The 21,959-nt window shown below is 38.9% G+C and overlaps 1 protein-coding gene across 3 annotated transcripts in view; it reads left to right on the top strand.

Annotated features, from left to right (window-relative positions):
• The window catches only part of zfpm1 (zinc finger protein, FOG family member 1), a 93,153-nt gene extending 79,309 nt beyond the window's left edge, over nt 1–13,844 (top strand). For all 3 annotated transcript variants that reach the window (XM_077711783.1, XM_077711778.1, XM_077711772.1), the window contains 5 exons: nt 5,695–5,797; nt 5,952–6,197; nt 6,840–7,073; nt 7,164–7,406; nt 9,705–13,844. In XM_077711783.1, coding sequence (XP_077567909.1) covers nt 5,695–5,797; nt 5,952–6,197; nt 6,840–7,073; nt 7,164–7,406; nt 9,705–12,280 — 3,402 coding nt within the window. In that variant the 3' untranslated portion in view covers nt 12,281–13,844. The remainder of the gene's footprint in view (nt 1–5,694; nt 5,798–5,951; nt 6,198–6,839; nt 7,074–7,163; nt 7,407–9,704) is intronic.
• The last annotated feature ends 8,115 nt before the right edge of the window (nt 13,845–21,959 follow it).

Below are 21,959 nucleotides of genomic sequence, written 5' to 3'. Positions count from 1 at the left end.
GTTTGTAGTTGTTTTTTCAGAAGGTGGGAACAAATTAATTTGTATTTAGTTCCTTTCAATGGGAAACGTTGATTCAAGATACGAGTAAATCGTCTTACGAGCTCAGTCCTGAAACGCATTAACCGTGTATCTCAAGGTATGACTGTATTATTATTGTTTTCTATTCCCTAGTTAAGACAATATGTTTGCAAAAATAATTTCTCATTTTTATTTACTACTTACCTGCATCTCCAGTGCATGCGGGTAAACAAAAAGTTTTATACAGTGGTTGTGTGTGATAGACGAAAAGGATGCTACATTACCAAAGTCCACTGTACTAAGCCTTTGTACAACTTTTTAGATTTTAATTGTGTCTTATTCGTTTGCTTGGTGACTATTTCTTTCGATTGAGACGGTTGTTATATGGGATGAGTTAATAAATCTCGATGGGAATTGCTTGGATTGGGTTGCAATATTCCGAAAGGGGTGTGTACATGAAACCTTCCGATCTTTCCCGAGGCTTTCAATCCGAATAAAAGGTTCTAAACTAAACGTAGCCACTGTTTTTTTTTTTTTGCGTCATCTTCTGCCTGTTGAAGAAGGAAGGTAAGTGGAAGAGTGAAGTCTGCCTCCTTTATTTTCTATCTCTTAGCCTTATCTCTGGCTGTTCAGGAGCATGCTCTCAAAAAAAGGGGCCTTATTTTCCAATCTTATCAAAGCCCCTGTTTTAAACATATTTTTAAATGTCATTTTCATGCAATTATTCAAATCATACTGTGCTTTTTCTGCAATTGAGGTGTGCATTGCCACCGCTGTTGTGTGCATAATCCTGACATTTCTACTGTAAAAGAAATAATTTAATAAGAATACTTGAAGAACATGTGTTTTGCATGTGTTCAGTGTTGTGTGCAAAAGTAAGCAAGAGCATGTGTGTTTGGACGAGAGGAGAAGTAGTAGGTTTCCGATGTTTATCTGCCTTCCTTTTATTCTTTGTATTTTTGGAGGATTCACACAGTGATCTCTTTGTTTGGGACAGTCAGTACACCCCTGTAACCCTCTGGATGGGCAAAGAGACTATTTCCTGTAGAGAAAAAAAGAGAAGTGAGAGTGATATGAAAGAGATGAAGAATCTGGTGGAAGGAAGGAAGGACTGGGAGTTTGACAGAGGAAGAGACTGAGGTGAAAAAAGAGCATGTACATGGAAGAAGGCTTCATAGGAGGGACAGCGAAAGATGAGATGGGAGGATGTAGACAAAAATAAGATGACTGAATGATAGGTTTTGTGAAGGGGTGAATGAATGCACAATGGTTGAAAAGGTCAGAGTAGGAGTAGGATTCCTGACTAGAGGAATTCGATTTACTTCCTAATGCTAAGGCTTGGGAAATCATTTCAGGGAAATACTACTCCTTCCTGATATGAGCATTTATTTCTGGTAGTCTGACATATTTAGACATGTAGTACCAAAGAAAAACATGTACAATAGTTTCAAAATATGGTAAAAATATTCATGGACTTAAATGATGAGGCATTTTAGCGTTTATTTGATCTGTGTCTTATGGCTATTAGTGCAATGGAAATATGGGTGAACCTGTGAAATACATAGATGACGTTACAGGATGGTATACAAATACCAGTTAGGCGGTGCAGAAAATGTACATTTGAGCAAAGAAGACATTCCATTAAAAAGAACATTACATTACGGAGCACCAATACTTTGCTGTCAGAAAGAGGCTCTTATGTTAGAGGGACCGTGAGGTAGTATTTTGTTACTTGGGCGGGCATTTTACATAAAGTGGCACCTCGAAATACAGTTGTTGTCAAAATTTACATACACTTGTGAAGAACATAATGTCATTACCCTCTTGAGTTTCCAGTTATTTCTACAACTCTGATTTTTCTCTAGAGTGATTGGAAAAGATACTTCTTTGTCACAAAAAACATTCATGAAGTTTGGTTCTTTTATGACTTTATTATGGGTTAACAGCAAAAGTGATCAAATCTGGCTCTGTTTGCCCCGCCTCCACCCTGACTTTCAGATGCAACCTTTCGGGGGTTGTTTGCTTTTGTCTTCCCTTCAAAATATTCCCAAAATGGTGCACACGCGTCCTCACCATAGGATAACGCACAACCACTTGCCAACTTGCCGGGGCAGTAGTAATCCTCTCGTATTGTGAACAAGCTCCGGGGGGAAAAAAACACTGAAAAAATGCAACGCTCTGCCCAGTGCTCGTAGAGACATTATACGAGGTTGTGTGCCATTTAATATACCCCTGCCGTTTGCTATATCCGGGTATATTAAATGGGGGTATATTACACAGCAAAATACGGTAACTGGATACGGACGATAGAAGCTCTAATAAATGTACATTTGATTTTCCCAAACAGATCTGTTGATGATGTTCTTCACTTCCTGAAAAGCTGCTCTGTCAGAACTTCCAAATTTGATCATGCCTTCTTTGTGTTGTGCCGGCTGAACCTTTCACACGATTCCAAGCAATTAGCAACAAATGTTAAAATAGTGGGGCATGCTGGATTTTAAAGGAGGTTCCTGTCGTTTCTAACACGATCCACAAATGGAATGTGAAGTCAGAAGTAAAAGAATTAAAAGCACTTGTGAAATGTTTGACTATTTTGGGAGGGAAGCTAACAAACATACCAACAATTATTTTATCTTTATCCTGTATTTAATTGATGTCATTTCACATGGTGATTTACAATTGTAAAAAGTAGGAACGTTCACCGTTCAGTGGAAGGAAAGTTTTAAATCTTGTCGCCGTCATCTTTCTGTTATATCAGGCGGTATTGAGCGAGAAAGGCATGGAGAGAGAGAGAGCAAGGAGGCATTCTGATACGGAACGAGAGAATGGTGGAAGAAAATGAAGAAATGAAATCAGCCTGGCATCATTTGCATTCAGGTTTTATCAGCGAAGGAGGAGGGTGTTTTGGGGCCTGATAAGAGCGTGTGTCGTAGGCTGCGCTGGAGGTGGAGGGGGTCGGTGTGTAGACGTGCAAGCTTGAGTGTGCTTACAAATGCGATGTTCGAATTGACTTTAGTAAGAGAAGAGGCCTTATAGTCAGTAAGTGTTTACGCCCGTTTGCCCATTTGAACGTTATGGCCGTAATAGCGAAGACATGCTGTTGGGGAGTGAGAATGAGTGTGTGTTCTAGTGTGTGAATGTGGTGGCCGGGACTCTGGGAGTTAGGGGTTAATATCAGACCAAATAATTAGATTCACTATCGTCTCAGCAGCAGCAGTGCGGGGATCAGGCAGATTAAAGCCAGGCTCAAGGCTAGTTAATATTCATGAGGGGACCAGGGTCCAAGTTTAGACTGCAGCTCAGACTCTCCTCCGGCTGATGGGGCTTAAGGCAGTGCTCTCCATAAGGATGGAGCTTTGGCAGAGAGGCCTGACTGATAGATGGAAGACTGCATTGATATTTGGGCAGAATGACAGCAAAGAGAATGTCTTGGCATGGAAAAAAAATCTACATTTCTATGCATTTTTTTATCATTATCTTATTGACTGAGAACTGAAATGCCTGGTTCATCGCAGTTAGTCAAAATTGTATCATTCTGTTTCAGGTACTAGTATAGATCAGGTGGACCAATCTATGTAGCTATCAGTGTTACATCCACTGTCTTAAGCTAACCCTCTATCCCAGGGGTGTCAAACTCCCTTTGGTCTGTGAGCCCAATACAGCTTAATTTGAGATCAAGTGGGCCAGACCAGTAAACACATTGCAAAATTACATAGAACTAACAATAAGCCCACTTTTTTCCTTTGTATTAGTCACTAATACTAATAATTAGTGCAAAGAATGAATAAATTATCAAAATGTTTATTAAAAGAATTTTCCTTTTATAATATGAACAATATATTATGAACAAGAGAATAACATAAGAACATATATAAATGTCAAATCATGTGTTGTCTGCACGTACTAAAACATCGCGCCCTTAGCGGATAATACAATAACTACATTTTTTTAAGAACATTCATATTTTTTTATACAATGCAGCTTTCTTCCCCAGGCCGTACCAAACCACCAGACGGGCCGTATGTTTGACACCCCTGCTCTATCCCATTGTTGACTGAACCTGCTCATGTTTCTTTTTTGACGTTTTTTCCACGATGAAGAATATTAATACATAAGATTGTACTCTAAGTTCCAACTAGCAAAGTCTATTCGTCTTTGATGAATAGAACTTTGGCCATAATTACAATAGATGTAGACATAATAAAGTACCGCTATTCGTCACTTTGAGATTTTTACTTGTTAAATTAAGTTCATGTCTTTATATTCATATTATATGGTTCTTTATTTTCTCTTGAGTGTTACTGACCTTTCCCAATTGTCCTATCCTGGTAAATATCAATTTTGTGACCATGATAAGAATTACAAAATGATTAGAAAAAAAATTGAAAGTAAGGCAGCCAGGCGGTTTGAGTGGATGGTAAGTCAGCCTCACAGCTCTCAGGTCCTGGGTTCAAATCCAGGTCGGTCCACCTGTGTGGTGTTTGCATGTTCACCCTAGTCCTGCCTGGGTTTCCTGTGGGTACTCCGGTTTCCTCCCACATTCCAAAAAACATGCATGATAGGGTGGTTGGAAATTTGCCCCTGAGTATGAGTGTGGGAGCTTGACCCTAGTGAGGATAAAGCAGATCAGAAAATGAATAAATGACTGAAATTGGAAGTACTTTCGACTGAGCATTGGGTTACAAATTAAAACAAAAGCAGTCGTATCTTCCCATCAGCTACAGTTCCCCGTGAAATACAATACGCTCGGCCTTGAGCTCTATCGGAGAACAGAATGGGAAGGTTCTTCTTCTCATCCCACTCCTTTTTCAGTTTTAAAACAATCCCACGCATAATTTCCATCTTTGTCCGGTATTTCAATTCTCCTATCCTGTTTGTTTATCTTTTTTTTTTTATTGCACCTGATACAAGAGTTCTATCATATACACACACACATACATATATGCACATATGAATATATAAACATGTGTATATTTATATATACATGTGTATTTATGTATATATGTGTATATATTTATATATACTCATACAAATATATACACAAACACACAAGTTATATCAGGGAGTAAAACAGTAAGAGATTTTAGTGTTATTCGGACACAAAGGTAGTTTATAAAATTGTTGTCATTGTTCAAATCTAAAATGTTCCTCTGTAAAAAGTTGTGTGCTATTTTGTGGAAATGGACGTAATACTGCTTCCATCTGGCAGGAAGATAGCAGTATTCAGGCCCCCTTCTGTTCTTGACTGTTTCGACATCTGAGATAGATAAAAGTCTTTATCTTTGAAGATTTTTTTTTGGTTAGATTCTCAATACTGCAGTGTACCCTCTAAATTGCCCTTAGGTATGAGTGTAAGCATGAATGGTTGTTTGTCTCCTTGTGCCCTGTGATCATCTGGCCACTGATTCAGGGTGTCCCCTGCCTCTGGCCCCAAGTCAGCTGGGATAGGCTCCAGCACCCCCGCGACCCTTGTGAGGTTCAGAAATGGAATGAATAAATGACATCTGTGATGTATTACTATTTGCACACAGAAAAAATCACATTTCTAGTTCATCAAAGTTTGGCATGTTTGTCTGTACTATTTTCTGTGAAGTTACATTGAGGTTATGCCGCCCCCAGCTGGCTGTAATTTTTTCTTCATGTCTCATGTTCTTTTCTTTATCTGTTTTTCTATAGAATTCCAATTGGACCATAGTGTGTGATGATGCAGATTGTTGGGTCAACTGTCTTGCTTTGACTGCTGACCCATCGGACGCCAATTGTACGATCTACAACCAAGGTAAGATTGAAAGTAGAAATACTCTACGTCGTTAATGGAATAATACCATCAGCTTCCTTCATAGCCAAATACAATCAATCCATCGTCATTTAAAAGTGTTTCAAAATGTGCAACCGATTTTCATTCTTATGACCTCAAGCTGATTTTTTTTCAGGCGATGAGCTGTTCTGTAAGGTGACCAGAAACATCTCAGTGACAGAAATGCTCTTAGCCACCCCTTTGGTTCCCCCAAAATCGTCCTCGCCAATCGCGAGGGATTCCCCTCTTCTCAACATTGTCACCCCAAAATCATCTGTGGTAAAGGAGGAGCCAGTGTATCCTGCAGCCCTTCACACAGACATCCAACTCCTTCCACAGCAAGCGGGCATGGCTGCAATCTTGGCTACTGCTGTTGTCAATAGTAAGTAATAAATAATAGTTCAATGATATTAATATGCTGTAAACTGGAATGGTAATCTCTATTTGAATATACCTTTTCCCCTTATTTTGCAATAATAGTCTACTTAACGTTACCCGTACTGGTATACATTTTCCTTTCAGCACATGTGGTTCTTTAGCAGCAGATATCAAATTGGGCAATTTTATGTGACAGTTATTTTGATATTTCTGTCAATTGTATAGTATTTTATAGTATATATAAATATGTATATGTATATATATATATATATATATATATATATATATATATATATATATATATATATATATATATATATATATATATATATATATATGTATATATATATGTATATATATGTATATATATATGTGTATATGTATGTGTATATATATGTGTATATATATATATATATATATATGTATATATATGTATATATATATATGTATATATATATATATATATATATGTGTATATGTATGTGTATATATATATGTGTATATATATGTGTATATGTATGTGTATGTGTATATGTATATGTATATTTATTTTTCCAAATTCTAATTTGTAATTGGTTCAAAGTATGTTAGGATATATTTGTATTATTCAACTCAACAAATCGTGTGTTTTGGCATCTGTGATCAGAGGACATTTTCCCATGCAAAGACTGTGGGATTTGGTACAGAAGTGAAAGGAACCTGCAAGCCCACCTCATGTACTACTGCGCCAGTCGACAGAAACAGCCAGCTGCGTCCTCATCCCCGCCACAAGATAAACCGAAGGAGTCTTATCCCAATGAACGCCTTTGCCCTTTTCCTCAGTGTAACAAGAGCTGCCCCAGTGCCAGTTCCTTGGAGATTCACATGCGTACACATAGTGGTGAGAACAAAATGCATTTTGTACATGAAGGCTTTATCTTAGCTACAGTTTTGATTCCCTGACTCATTTGTCTTGCCTGGTATCTCACAGGTGAGCGTCCATTTGTCTGCCTCATCTGTGTGTCGGCCTTCACCACTAAAGCCAACTGTGAGCGGCATTTGAAGGTGCACACTGACACTTTGAACGGGGTATGCCATGGATGTGGCTTTGTATCAACCACCAGGGATATTCTCTATACCCATTTGGTTACCAGCCATATGGTGTGCCAGCCTGGATCCCGGAGTGAGGTCTATTCTCCGGGGCCAGGCCTTCCCAAGTTGCCCTTGTCCACTGGTGAGTCACACAATAAGTTTACACATTAAAATTAATTAAAGGGTTTTCAATTGCAAACACAGGGGTATTAATACATTCTGACCATTGTCCAAATCAATTATATTTTCTTTAACTTTATAAGTGAAAAGAAGAGAATGTATACCATATTTTCTATGATATTATATATGATATATTTAAGTAATTCCACCTGTTATTTTTACAAATACACCACAAGAGGGCGTTCTAGGCCCGTTGTGATAATTTACATTACATTTCAGGAGTACCCTTGTCCCATTTCCGAAGTGAATCCATATAAAAAAAATTCAAAAAGCATAGGACAATTTAAATCAAAGTTTTCATGTTTTTACATTGATTGAAATATTTTTTTGTAAACTATTGAAAAAGTACAGCATAATGAAAATAAGTTTACCTTTGTGTTTGTGTTTTACAGTCAGTAATTCCAACATTGTCACGCTGTAGTCACACTTGCATGTTCTACAATACGTAAATTTCGGTCCTGCAGTTTTCATTCCAACCAAACAGGCTAACACCTTTTCACCAATCTGTCACTTTAAAGGTGCAATCAGTGGATTTTAGCCAGGTGCTACTTTTAGCAGAAACTTCATTGATTTAACTGTGCGCCTGATTGGTTAGAGTAAAAACTTTGAACAACAACAGCCCCGGGAGACTCTTTTAAAGACCCTTAATTTTGTCCTCTATAAAATAATCATAAAACTCAGACTCACTGCCTTTTTTTTTCAAAATGAATATCCAAATGAAAAAAAAGTTCTTCATTATTTTGCCACCTTTGTTGTTTCTAACTAGTGGAGGAGCAAAGGGTTCTTTGAGGACAATTAACATAAAAGTCATTTCCTATATCTGTAAGATGTAATCAATAAAAGGTTTCAGGGGTGCTGGAATAGGGGAAGTACACAAAAATCACAGGACATAGTAACTAAACAACCACTTTTATTCATGACATATTTACGTTTAATTTTAGGTTTTCGATCAACCTTACATTTCTCACTTCATGTTTTTTTTTTTTGCTGGCAGTCTTTCAAATGAGAGATTTGCATATATCAGACCACAAGCATAATTAAATTATACCAGTAATTAAGGCTTGTGTACCTATAATTTTCATTCCAATATCATATGTATTTACTACAATCTTTCATTAATTTACTCACTTTCGGGTTATGGGGTGCTGGAGCCTATCCCAGCTTACAATGAGCAGTATGGCAGTATGAACTACCTAATATGGAGGAAAAAAAATCATAATCACATTTTCCCTACTCAAGCCCTCACGACCCTTGTAGCAATAAGATGTACTGAAGATGAAAAAAGGAATGAATTTATTGAGAATCAATCAAGAGAATATCTCAGGGGCTATCTTTTTGTATGAGCGCATATGTGTTATCTGCTATCATATTGAAATGTGGCCTACTCAAGGGGGGTCTGAAAGGCTACGTCTGTAAGGTGCACAAGGACAGAATAATGCATTCATGTGAATGAAATTATAATATAAACAAAATATAAAATATAAACAACAAATGTATTTCTTTAAAAACATAAAAACATAGACCTATAAAACCTATAAAAAACATGTTTTAAAAACATGACTGTAGTTACACAAGTAAAGTCTCTGTCAATCCAAATCGTTTTAGCAATTCGCAGCTGTCACAGGCATTGAATTTCTACATTTTAAGTTGGACTTTTAAAACGATTATAGCATTTGCACGCACACAAGTCGCACCATCTTAAAAGACGCTTTCTGAGTTCCGCATGCAATATCTGTTTTTAACCCATATACAAGGCTCTCTGGGTTATTGGCTGGAACATAGAATTACACATATGCTCGATGAAATATGACACACTCACTCCAAAACATATGACAGCATAAAACTTATGCTAACAGGATCGTAACCACGTTTGGTTGTCCATTAGTTGTTTCCTCACATATCCCAAAAATATGCTTGGTAGTCTGGTTGAACACACTAAATTGCCCTTTGGTATGTGTTTGAGCGTGAGTGGTTGTCTGTTTCTTTGTTCCCTCCAATTGACTGCCAACCAGTTCAGTTAATTCGAGCTCAGACATTCTCTAATCGTCCTCACCCTTAAAGTCCTCACTTCCTTTACCCGACCTGAAGAGTTGGCTTCCTCCAATCTGGAGAAAAATTAACAAAATATGAGTCCACCTTATAGACATAAAGATATGGTACCTTTTGCCTCTTTTTACGACTTTGGAAGTAAAGGCAACAAATCAAAATAATCACTTCAATGTTTTTAATGACGTGTTTCTTGATATTTTCTCTCCATCAGTTCTCAGCCCAGGAGACTCCGGTGTAGTGCTGAAGTGTCAGGTCTGTGGCCACAACTCTGGTTCCCCTTCCCAGTTACAGCAGCATGTACGCACCCACCTTGAAGTGATAGTGCCTGCTGAAAGGAGTCCCACCCCTCGCCAAAGTACCCCATCTTCTATTGACCAGCCTCAACCGTCCACACCAGATTGCGAACCCCAAGGCTGTGTCCCAAAGTCAGATTCCTCTAGTCCGGGTGCTCATGGGGGCTCTGCCACTCCCCGTGGGTCCAGTCCTCCTGATTCCCAAACCACTACCCTAAGAATCAAAGAAGAGCCTCATTCGGAATCTGAGACAGAGGAACACCCAATGGAAATTCAGGAGGATGGTGAGCCCATTGAATCGAAATCCACTGAGAAGACAAAGAAGGTTAAAACCATCAACTCCATTTGTCAGAAATCCAATTCTCCAAAAAGTCCTTCCGGAACAGCAGTAAAAGCAGAACCAACCAGTCCCACTCCAGGTTGTAGCCCTAGTCATATAGGTGGTAGTGGCACAGTTTTCCCTGTTGGATCAATGTTTTTGCCTCAGTACATGTTTAGCCCAGAAACAGCAATTTTGCCCCAGGCCTCTGAGATTCTGGCTAAAATGTCTGAGATGGTTCACAGCCGTCTGAAGCAGGGCCAGACAATTCCTCACAATAATGCAGCAGCCTTCTTCCCATCTGCCCCAACTGTAACGACGGCAACATCAACGCCTCCTTTAAAAGGAACCACCTGCTTTGAGTGTGATATAACATTTAACAATATAAACAACTTCTACGCACACAAACGGCTTTACTGTTCCAGTAGGCACCACGGTGAAGGTGCAACATCAGCTTCAGGGCCTGTATCAGCAAGGGATAGTTCCCCAGGCACGGTGCAAACAAGCAAGGCGCAAGATTCATCAGCCTCTCCTCATAATGGAGCAGTGAGCAGAACTGCCTCGGCCTCGCCTTCCGAATCGGAGGCTGTTGCAGATAGTGGAGATGTAGAAACCAAGAGTGTGTCAGTAAAGACCGAAAACCCAGTGGGTCGAGAGGGAATCTCATCCTCTTCAGAAGGCGAGGGTGCAGGCAGCAGAGGTGGACGAGCAAGCGAAGGTAGCCAGAGCCCCGCCAGTGGTTCTACAGAAGACTTGGATGAAGATCCTAACAGAACCTTTTGCGAGGCTTGCAATATCCGCTTTAGTCGGCACGAAAACTACACCGTTCACAAGCGTTTCTACTGTGCGTCACGCCATGATCCGTCCAACCATCGAGCCGTACACATGGCAAAGGCAACCACCGCAACAGCCTTCCATCCTCAACCCATTCGTACGCGCAAAAGGAAGAAGATGTATGAAATTCATATGGCACGGACAGAAGCCTTAGCAGCGGCAACCGCCGCCGCCACGGTTGCAGCTGCCGCTTCTGCGCCATCTCCCTCTGTGCTTGGCTTGGCGGTGAAACAAGAAGCTTCCCCTGGCTCTGCAAACAGCTCTAGCCCTGAAGGCGATGGTCCGATTGATTTGAGTAAGAGGCCCCGCCTCAAAGAAATTCCTCGGCATGGAACCAACAATATGCTTCCTGCCTTGCCCCTTACTGATTACCACAAGTGCACCGCCTGCAGTATCAGCTTCAACAGCATTGAGAATTACTTGGCTCATAAAACCTACTACTGCCCTGCCACCAACCTCCAACAGCACACGTTACAACTCCACAGGCTCAAAAGATCAGCTTCTACCTCTCCAGAAAGCAAGCCTCACAAGGAGCGACAAGAACTTCTGGATCCCATGGAAGCACAAACTCTCACCACTGATTGGAATTCACAGGCACAAGACTCATCAACCAGTGCCCAACCCTCAGCTTTAACCACATCTGATGCCACTCCACCTCTTGATTCAACAAGCAAACTCAGGACCACCTTAGGAGGAGGAGCTAAAGGTGCAGCTTCTTCTCAGATAGTCTGTCCATATTGTCCTAACAGCGCCATCACGTGTGACTTGATGGAGCACTTCAAGACTGTACATGGCCTGATTCTAGCAATTCAGTCACCGCAAGAGGCTCAACCCCAACCAAGCAGCATAGTCAGTCCCAGCCCAAGCCTTAGTCCAAGAGATGGAGTGACAGGCACCACCTCCAGTAGCCCATCTAAACTTTCTCACATTCAGCGAGACAGCATCAATGGGCAGGCAAGGAGTGACACCACTTCTCCTTCATCCCCTCTGATAAACGGCTGTCCATCAGGGGAGGTTAGATCACCATCAACGAGTTCACCTCAACCCATTTCTCTATCAAGGGCTCTCCCTCTGACTTTATCACCTGTGCCTGACCATCGAAGAGAAACAGTTGGATTACCCCTCCTTCCAGACAAGACTTCACCGACTGCTGCCTCCCAATTCGTCCCCACAACTCCACCTGCCCCCATCACCGCTCCCAAAACCCCTGTCATCTCTCCGGTCCAGAACGGTAACTCTCGTTACTGTAGGCTGTGCAACATCAAGTTCAGCAGCCTCTCTACCTTCATCGCACATAAAAAGTACTACTGTTCCTCCCACAGTGCCGAACATGTCAAGTAAAATGAGAAGTGCACCTCTTAATTTTCCTTACCTGTATCTGACTGAGTAAATTACACTCCTCAATCATCTCTGTGAAGCTCCCAAGGACTCTTTCTGCTCTTAGTCCTCCTTACAAGCAGGTGCCAAAGTGACACCTAGTTGCTCAAAATGAATGGCTGTTACTCATCGGCAGGGCCTGATGTTTTTATCTTGGGCAGAATTTGCTAGTGATATTATTCGATGGTTATTTCTCTTGCATTGGTCAACAGCACTGTGATCTGAGAGGGATACAATACGTTGGTCTACCTGCACACTAAAGTGTGCCTCATCCCTTAGGTCACTTTAAAGTCCCAAATTAATCACCAACCAGTTTTAAACATGTTTTTTTTTAGTTGTGGGACATTAAAATGTTCTATGTGAACAATATCATTCTTTCCAGGTTGAACTGAGTTTTTGGATGGAAAGCAGTGATTACATTCTGATAGTTGACAGATGATGATCATAGTCAACGCTGATTCTGGCTGTTCTCCAGTACTTTCACATTAGTCCAGAACTAAACCGAAGAATAATTTCTTCTATGAAAAAGACTCGATCATGTGTAATGTTTTTTTTACTATCTGTGCATAGTATATAATGTCTAAAAAAAGAAAAAAAAGGATTCTATAATACATTTTGTTTCAACACTGGCTCTTTTTTGCTTACTAGAAGAACCTAAAGCATTGTTTATTAAACAAAACAAAAAAATATGTGGTGTGAAATGTTACCGATTAGTGAAGGATATTTCAAAATTGATATTTTTTTTCTCTTATACAACCTTTTTTTATTTTCTTTCCTCTTCAAATGCAAGGGAGACAAATGTGAAGTATTTATCTTCTAGTCCTCACTGCTTTCAACAGAAAACTACCTACATAATGTGTAAGAGTATTTTTTATTTGCTTTTTTGTTATGCCGTTAGAAGAAACTGTGTTAAGTCGTTTTGTGTAGATTTCTAATATCCTCTGCTTGAGACTACACTGAGTAATTTCTAAAAAATACCTTTTTCTGTTATCGCCGTCTATCTAATGGTGACATCAAAATTTGATTTAATTCATCTGCATGTGGATTTGCAACACCAGTCAGTCCGATCGCCACTCACGGCTTGCGAGTGTCTTTTGGATGCAGTTGCTTAAACACTGTTATAGGAATGAAGTCACCCTTCACTCCTTAAGATATACAACATCTGCTCTATTTTTTTACCTGCATATTATGATCTCAGAGTGCACACCTTTACTTTATTCCTTTTTTTGTCCTATATGAAGTGTTACACATACACATCAATCCATGCCATGATATTTACATTAAAAAATGTTTTTCGTTATGTTTTTCCTGTTCTCAAGGGTAGCAGTATCATTAAAGCACCACAAATCCAGACAGCAAATAATTATCTCGTAAAATAACTTGGACGAGACTGTCAGTTTTATTTTATTTGGTCATTTTCCTACACACACACGGTACTCGGACAATTCGCAAAAAGACATTTTGCCGAGGGAAGTTTCGCCAACGGACATTTCGCCCATGGACAGTTCGCCAACGGACAGTTCGCCGATGGACAGTTCGCCGGCGGACAGTTCGCCAAAAAAATTAAGTGTTTAATTTATTATTTTATTAAATAAATAAAAGTCGGGATGTTCCTCATTTTGTTGTTTTTTTGTGCTGAGGTTGAATAACACACACAATCCGGGGCGGGCGCGTGAATCCCGTTTCGGCAAAACGTCTGTTCGGCAATATGTCCGTTGGCGAATCGTCCATTCAGCGAAACGTCTTTCACACACGCACAATACAGTTCCAGGCTACGCTTGCCATTGCATTGAAGATACTATCATTTACCTTATTTTATTTCATCAGACCCAAATTTAATAGTATAATGTCATTGAAAATCTTAGTTTTGTTGAATTTGATCCACTATTCACACATTTCCACCAGATTGATACTAAAACAGAGTTGGCTACCGGCCGAGGCATGACATCACGGAGTCTCTCAGTCTAAGTAATTCTAGTAATAATCAGGCAATCTGATTATAAAGAACAGAATTGAATGTATGTGTATTAAGAGTCTGTGATCCTCACTCATTTTAGCCCTGAATAAATCCCAAGCTCAAAATGTTCCATTCAGTCCATTTATTTCAGTTGGTTGCCACTCTTTTAAATCAGTGAATCAGCCTCATAGAACACAAAGCTTCACATAATTTATGTATGGATAGGATTAAGGTGATTTTGCCACTTTCAGGTACAGTATTTTACAGATTCCGTGATTAGTCTTATGAACTCCTGTCTACATTTGGGAACATTTTTACGCAATGTTGTCGTCATTTGATCAGATGCGATCTTAGTCCGATCTTGGTCTGTGACTAAAACTGAATGACCTTTTTGATTGATTTTGTGCTTTGCTTTATTTCAATTGACAATTCAATTCCAGAATTAAATACAAAATACCCAGCCCTACTTCTAATTGAGATATTTTTACCTTAACAAGTGTTCTACACAAAAATAGTTTACAGTAACAGCAAAACAGCTCAGAATATATAAATATGGTCAGATTGTGGAGCGCTGGACTTTTTTTTCACAGTATTCTTCCTATTTTGTTGCACTGTGTTGTCTAAAATGTGTTATTGTATGGATTGTTTTTCTGAAACTGTATTTATTTTATACAGCACTTTTCCCTATTAAAATAACATTCTTGTTCGATTGTGAAGGACCCTCCAACGTTATTTTCCTGAAATGTAGAAAACCTCAATGAATGTCGAATCCTCCATTTTTTTATTTTCTTATATTTCATTTCCACTACAGGCTTGTCCAAACTATGCATGGGAAATAAAAAAAAATGCTCTGAGACACATTATGTTCTTTTTGATGGCATTCCTTTTATATACTGTATGCACATGGCATGTTAATTCTAATTGACTTTGGTGGATGTCATATTCAAACGTATATGCATCACTTACTGTAGACAAATTGGTGACCCCATAATCTCAAAATATGCTGCAAGCATAACTATATAATAGCAAAAACGATTTTTGCACACACAAGTTTGCTTCAGCAACCCCAAGGGCCAATTGATGTAATGTCTTCACGGAAGGGGTCCAAAAACTTGCGGGCCTAATGTACAATGTCGGCTGGAGTGGGCCATGCTAGTTTTTTTTATTTGTTTATCCATAAGTTAAGGTGTTTAACCCTTGAAGCACTTTGATTTTCAACAAATTTCCCATCTTTGCACGGCAGACGCTGTTTTGGATCAATTTTTTATTAAGAACTATATTGAGGATTCTTACAACTTATGTTGACGTTGCATGAGAATAAATGAACAATTCAACTTTACTTGTATAGTATAGTGTTTGTAGGTACGTGTGTGTCATTAACACATTGGTCCAAGAGCCGAGGGAGCTGTGCTGCTGCTCTTTAAATACAGGCGTACCTATACAGTTATACCTCTACTTACGAAATTCATTGGTTCCAGAACGTTTTTGTAACTTGAACATTTTGTAAGTAGGTGTATTTTATATGTAAATCCTCTCATTTGTTCTATGGTCCTCATATATCTACCAACTAAACCATTTTAAATTGGTCAACATGTCCCAATTTTGTAAGAAAGATGTGAGAAACACAAAAATGAGAGAAAATGATCATAAATGTATTTATTAATGTCACAAAATGAATAACAAGTATATATACAAACCTTTGTTAGAGCGCATGGGAACAAGAGAAAGCTACCGAGATGCAACATAGAAATGGCACTCAAACATGAACACACATTTAATAAACACAGTATTAAGAATTCAAACAAACATTAATCAACATTAATTTATTTTTTTAAGTATATCTGCTTGGGTGGCGATTCTCCCTTTATAATCTCTCTCAGCTCAACATTGACAGAAGTTTTTTTTTATTGAACACGACAACGAGCCTACCTCCCAAAACTCTAAAATAAAATGGAATGACTCATGTCGCTTGATGGTTTAGTGCTTCTTGACCCTGACTTTGGTGCAGGAAGATACGGGCTCGCATAGTCTCTGGCAATCCTTACGAGGATGCGCGGTACAGAAAATGAATGACTCATCTTGTGAGCAAACTTGATTCTAAATAATAAAAGCCCTCTGCACAATACAGTGGAGCCTTGAATGTCATGTACCTTTTATGTCTGTCATAAAACCTGTAAGAAATTGTACAGGGAATGCTCAGGATATAAATTAATATTCTTGACTCAACTGTTGCCGCCTCGTGGTGTAGATGTTCACTCACTTGACTCCGATGCGGGCAGGCGTGGGCTCAATTCCCGCTGGTGGCAGTATGATTGCTGGTTGGGATGGTTGTTTGTTTCTCTGTGTGCCTTATGACTGACTGATGACCAGTCTAGGATGTATTCTCCCTTTTACGCGAAACCAGCGGGGTTAGGCTCCAGGAAACCGGTATTGAAGATGAATGACTCAACTGTCAGTTACCGTATCTTCTCTCATGTAAGCTGTATTTCATTTCATTTCTGAACCGGTTAATCCTCGCTAAGGTCGTGAGGGGTGCTGGAGCATATTCCAGCTGACATTGGGCCAGAGGCGAGGGACACCCTGAATCGGTGGCCAGTCAATCACAGGGCACAAGGAGACGGACAACCCTTCACCCTCACACTCATACTTAGGGGCAATTTAGAGTGTCCAATCAGCCTACGATGCATGTCTTCTGGAATGTGGGAGTTTGTGGAGAAAACCCACGCAAGCCCAGGAAGAATATGCAAACCGACCTAGATTTGAACCCAGGACTCCAACTGTGAGGCCGACGCGCTAACTACTCAGCCTGCCGTATTTGTAAAAAAAAATTGACTGAATCAAGGATACGGCTAATATGCGAAGTTTTACAGTGTTGCTATACTCTTTTTCACCAGTAGATGTCAGCAAATTAACAGTTTACTATTTGTTGGTCATTTTCTGTTTTTCAGTAAAACAACCATTAATGAATGAACTAATGCTACTAACTTCCTTATGATATTGACCCTAATAATGTGCTTTTGATTCATACAGTATCTGAGAAATACCACATGCGATGATTTTTCCTAAGATTTTCTCTTCAAAGTTAGACAAAGCAACAATTTCATAATAAGTCATATACAGAAAATATTTGGGGTGTAATATAGTCACGGTTGTTTATAACAATTTACACAATTTGCATACGTGAAAACTCAATAATCCACAATCTATTTCTAGTGATCTCCAAATAGGATGAGTTGGAGACCTGCACTAAACAAGTTAGTAGTATTATAAAAACAAACAGTACTTTGCACAGACGCTATACTAACACACATCCAGGAACAAGTATGGAAAAAATTTTGGGGTGACAAATCAGAAAGGTCAAACTGTCTTATTTGTTTCCAAGAAGAAAAATTAGAATTTCGACTTACTGTTATTTCTCATCCAATTCGCCAGTTGTTAGCACCACACAACCCAAAGATTGGAATTGGAGCAAAAGGTCACAAGGTGGTAAATTGCTTCTTACAAGAACCCATTGTTCACAAACAGAAGTCAGAATCACTCCATTTCTTGTCACGCTCCACCGCCCCCAACAATACCCACACTGACTCACAGCACTCTACAGCAATCTGCCATAGAATTTGGAATGACTATTGATGACAGAAGTGGTCAAGTGCGAAAAGCCAATGCTTTCTGTCCACATGATCAGTGAAGCATTGCCAGCTAGTGGATGCCGCATATAGTATTATGTACATTTGTATGAATGTCTATCTTCTATTAAGTACACATGCTGCAAAAATGGAGCTAAAGTCACTGAATCGCTGACATCTTCAATCTCATCTTTGGCTAATGTGAATAAAATACAATTGTGAAGTAATTGTGTTGCAGAAGCTTGGCACCAATTGTATGTACAGTGGTACCTCGACATACGAGTGCCCCAACATACAAGCAATTTGAGATACGGGTAGAATTTCGGACAAATATTTATCTTGAGATGCGAGACATATTTATATATATAAATATATATATCAGCAGCGGTCTGTGCATTTTATGGCGACACCTTCAATCCAACCCCTCAAACTATTTTATGGCTATAAAAACTCTGCATCTACAGCTGCGACACAATAAAAATAATCAATAATAATCTCATACAATTAAAATATTATTTAGGAATATTTTATGGCTATAAAAACTCTGCATCTACAGCTGCGACACAATAAAAATAATCAATAATAGCCTCATACAATTAAAATATTATTTAGGAATATTTTATGGCTATAAAAACTCTGCATCTACAGCTGAGACACATTAAAAATAATCAATAATAACCTCATACAATTAAAATATTATTTAGGAATATAGCCATATTCTACTCACCAAAAATCCTTTTTAACTACACAATATCCATCTTCCTTTCTTTCTTCCTTCTTTTCTATCGCAATCAAAGCTAATGATGAAAGTCGAGCCTGTCCTTTCGTATTTCTGGCATAGTCCGCCTTGAAAATGGCTTTAAATCAACACAACAACAGGAACTGTGTGTTAAGTCGTTTTGTGTAGATTTATATATATGTATATAGGTGTGTATATAGGTGTATATAGGTTTATATAGTTGTATTTAGGTGCATATAGGTGTGTATATAGGTGAAAGTAGGTGTATATAGGTGTGTATATAGGTGTATATAGGTTTATATAGTTGTATATAGGTGCATACAGGTGCATATAGGTGCATATAGGTGCATATAGGTGCATATAGGTGCATATAGTTGCATATAGGTGTATATAGGTGTATATAGGTGTATCTGGGTGTATATGGGTGTATATTGGTGTATATGGGTGTATATTGGTGTATATTGGTGTATATAGGTGTATATAGGTGTATATAGGTGCATATGGGTGCACATAGGTGCATATGGGTGCATATGGCTACATATGGGTGCATATAGGTGCATATAGGTGCATATAGGTCTATATAGGTGTATACAGTGTTCCCTCGCTACTTCGCGCTTCAGTTATCGCGGACGCAGAGCTTCGCGGATATTTTTCAGGAAAAAATAAATAAAAAATTTCAAGATATTAAATTAAAATTATAAATTACATCATTTTACAAGAGGTGGAAACAAAATATTCAATAAGAATTGGTAATTGCATCAAAAAAAGGCCAAAGAAATGGTCAATAACATGGTGAGAGTTCAGGAATCGCATTGATGACGTCATGGCTGTCTACAGGCGCATCTTCACCGCCCAAAAAAGACAATGTTCACAACTCCCAATAACGATGTTTCATACGTGCAAAAAAACTGCAGAAGCTCCTCCATCCGGACGACTATGATGTTTTTGCTTGGTGGTGCTTTTGTGCATGTGTTACATGTTTCTTTAAGCATTTTTGAAGGGGCACGCCTACTTCGCGGAAACGCAGCTATTGCGGGGTTGCCCCGGTCCCCATTAACAGCGATAACCGAGGGAACACTGTATAGGTGTATATAGGTGGATATAGGTGTATATAGGTGTATATAGGTGCATATAGGTGTGTATAGGTGTATATAAGTGTATATAGGTGTATATAGGTGTATATAGGTGTATATAGATGTATATAGGTGTGTATAGGTGTATATAGGTGCATATAGGTGCACACAGGTGCACATAGGTGCATATAGGTGCACATAGGTGCATATAGGTGCATATGGGTGCATAAGGGTGCATATGGCTACATATAGGTGCATATAGGTGCATATAGGTGTATATAGGTGGATATAGGTGTATATAGGTGTATATAGGTGTATATAGGTGTATATATGTGTATATATGTGTATATAGGTGTATTTAGATGTATATAGGTGTATATATGTGTATATAGGTGTATTTAGATGTATATAGGTGTATATAGGTGTATATAGATGTATATAGCTATGTATACCTGTATATAGCTGTATATAGATGTATATAGAAGTATGTATTGGTGGCAGGGTGGGGCGAGTGGATAGGACGTCAGCCTCACAGCTCTGGGGTCCTGGGTTCAAATCCAGGTCACGTCCACCTGTGTGGAGTTTGCATGTTCTTGCCGGGCCTGCGTGGGGTTTCCTCCCACATTCCAATTAATGTTTAGGTAAGCTGTTTAGACACTCTAAATTGCCCCGAGATATGAGTGCAAGCGTGAATGGTGGTCCATCTCCTCATGTTTTGCGATGGCTCAGCCACTGATTCAGGGTGTCCACCACCTCATGCTGGGATAGCCTCCAGCACCCGCTGTGACCCCTGTGAGGATAAGTGATTCAGAAAACAAATGAATACCACTAAGGCAGATGAGTGTACAGTACTTCCAAACACTGCTGTATGTCAGAATCCTTCAGAATGCTTTATTCTTCAGTACTGCCAATATGCATATATATTCTGTATTTTGTTTGTGTATTTACTTTTGAAATAATAGTGATTAATTCAAGATTCGACTTCAGCATGCTGAGCATATGCGTGGTTCGATGAAGCAAGTAGAATTCAGTTAGTCAATGATTGGTTTGGTCTCTGTCTATGAAACTACCCACACACACGTTCATCTTGTTGCCTTGGAGATTTTATTTCAGAAATCCATATTAAAATGTAGAAAATAAGTCTCTTGGCTCTATCTCCTTGTTTATTTTTAACAGTGTTGACCAGCTTTATGCAGCAGCGATGGCATCACAAATAGACGACATTTAGACCCCCCACCTGGTGGCAATGATGTCTGCTTTTCAATGTCAAAGCAATCTCTTCTCTGATGCTTCTAAATGCCAAGCTCATTTGTTCTTGTATGCTTTATGTAGAATTTTATAAAAAAAAATTAAAGAAAAGAAAAGAAATTGAGTGAATGCATCTGCTATTCCATCAGCAGGAGTTTAAGTACAGAAAGTCTGTCCACATTTATCATTGGGTTTGTATCAAAGTTGTAAAAATGAACAACATTGATGATCCCCAATTGCATCTTGGTAAATTCCATTTGTTTGAAATAGAATAAACTTGATCTATGATCCCCCCATGACATTAACTTTTAATACTATTTGCTTTATCGTGCCTACACCTGTAACAGCCAGAGTCCAATAAATTGTTTGGCCAAGATATTAGGTTTTCCAATGAACAAGAACAAATTTAAAATCAATTAAAATAATTTTGAATCATATAAAGATCATGTGTCACATAAAGGTCATGGCTCCCTTTGACTATATTGGATTTTTTTCACATTTCCATTTACGCACAACGTGTATTTTTGCCAAATGCTTCAATATTTCATCAGCAGGCTCATATAAAAATACACTTTCAAATTGGAAATCATCACTTGCTTTGGCATATTTTAAGTATTCAGGTCATTTGCCTAATGTATTTTTTAATGGGCCATTTTTTTCTCAGGGTCATAACAAGTAAGTGGACAGCTAATAGTGATGGTCATAAATTGTGTTTGCACAAAATCCCTCGACATTCATTCAGCCCACTATGTGACACTGTTGAAATTGTAACGATGTATGCCAAAGTGCAAATTTTATTAAATCAAATACTTATGATGTTCGAATACTGTTTTGTCATCAAAGTGGCACAGGAAAGACATGTGGTAGCCTAATGATGAGTATCAAAGCCTGGCCCGAGTCCTGACTCCTTCCCTTTACACTGTTTTCTCCTGATCCATTCAGCCACTGACGCTCATTAAAATTCCGTGCAGTGTTCACGAGCATACAAATGGCCAAACAC

Source organism: Stigmatopora nigra, chromosome 2 (genome assembly GCF_051989575.1).
Source record: "Stigmatopora nigra isolate UIUO_SnigA chromosome 2, RoL_Snig_1.1, whole genome shotgun sequence".
In the NCBI taxonomy this organism is placed as follows: domain Eukaryota; kingdom Metazoa; phylum Chordata; class Actinopteri; order Syngnathiformes; family Syngnathidae; genus Stigmatopora; species Stigmatopora nigra.
This window is presented reverse-complemented; position numbering and strand designations above follow the sequence as displayed.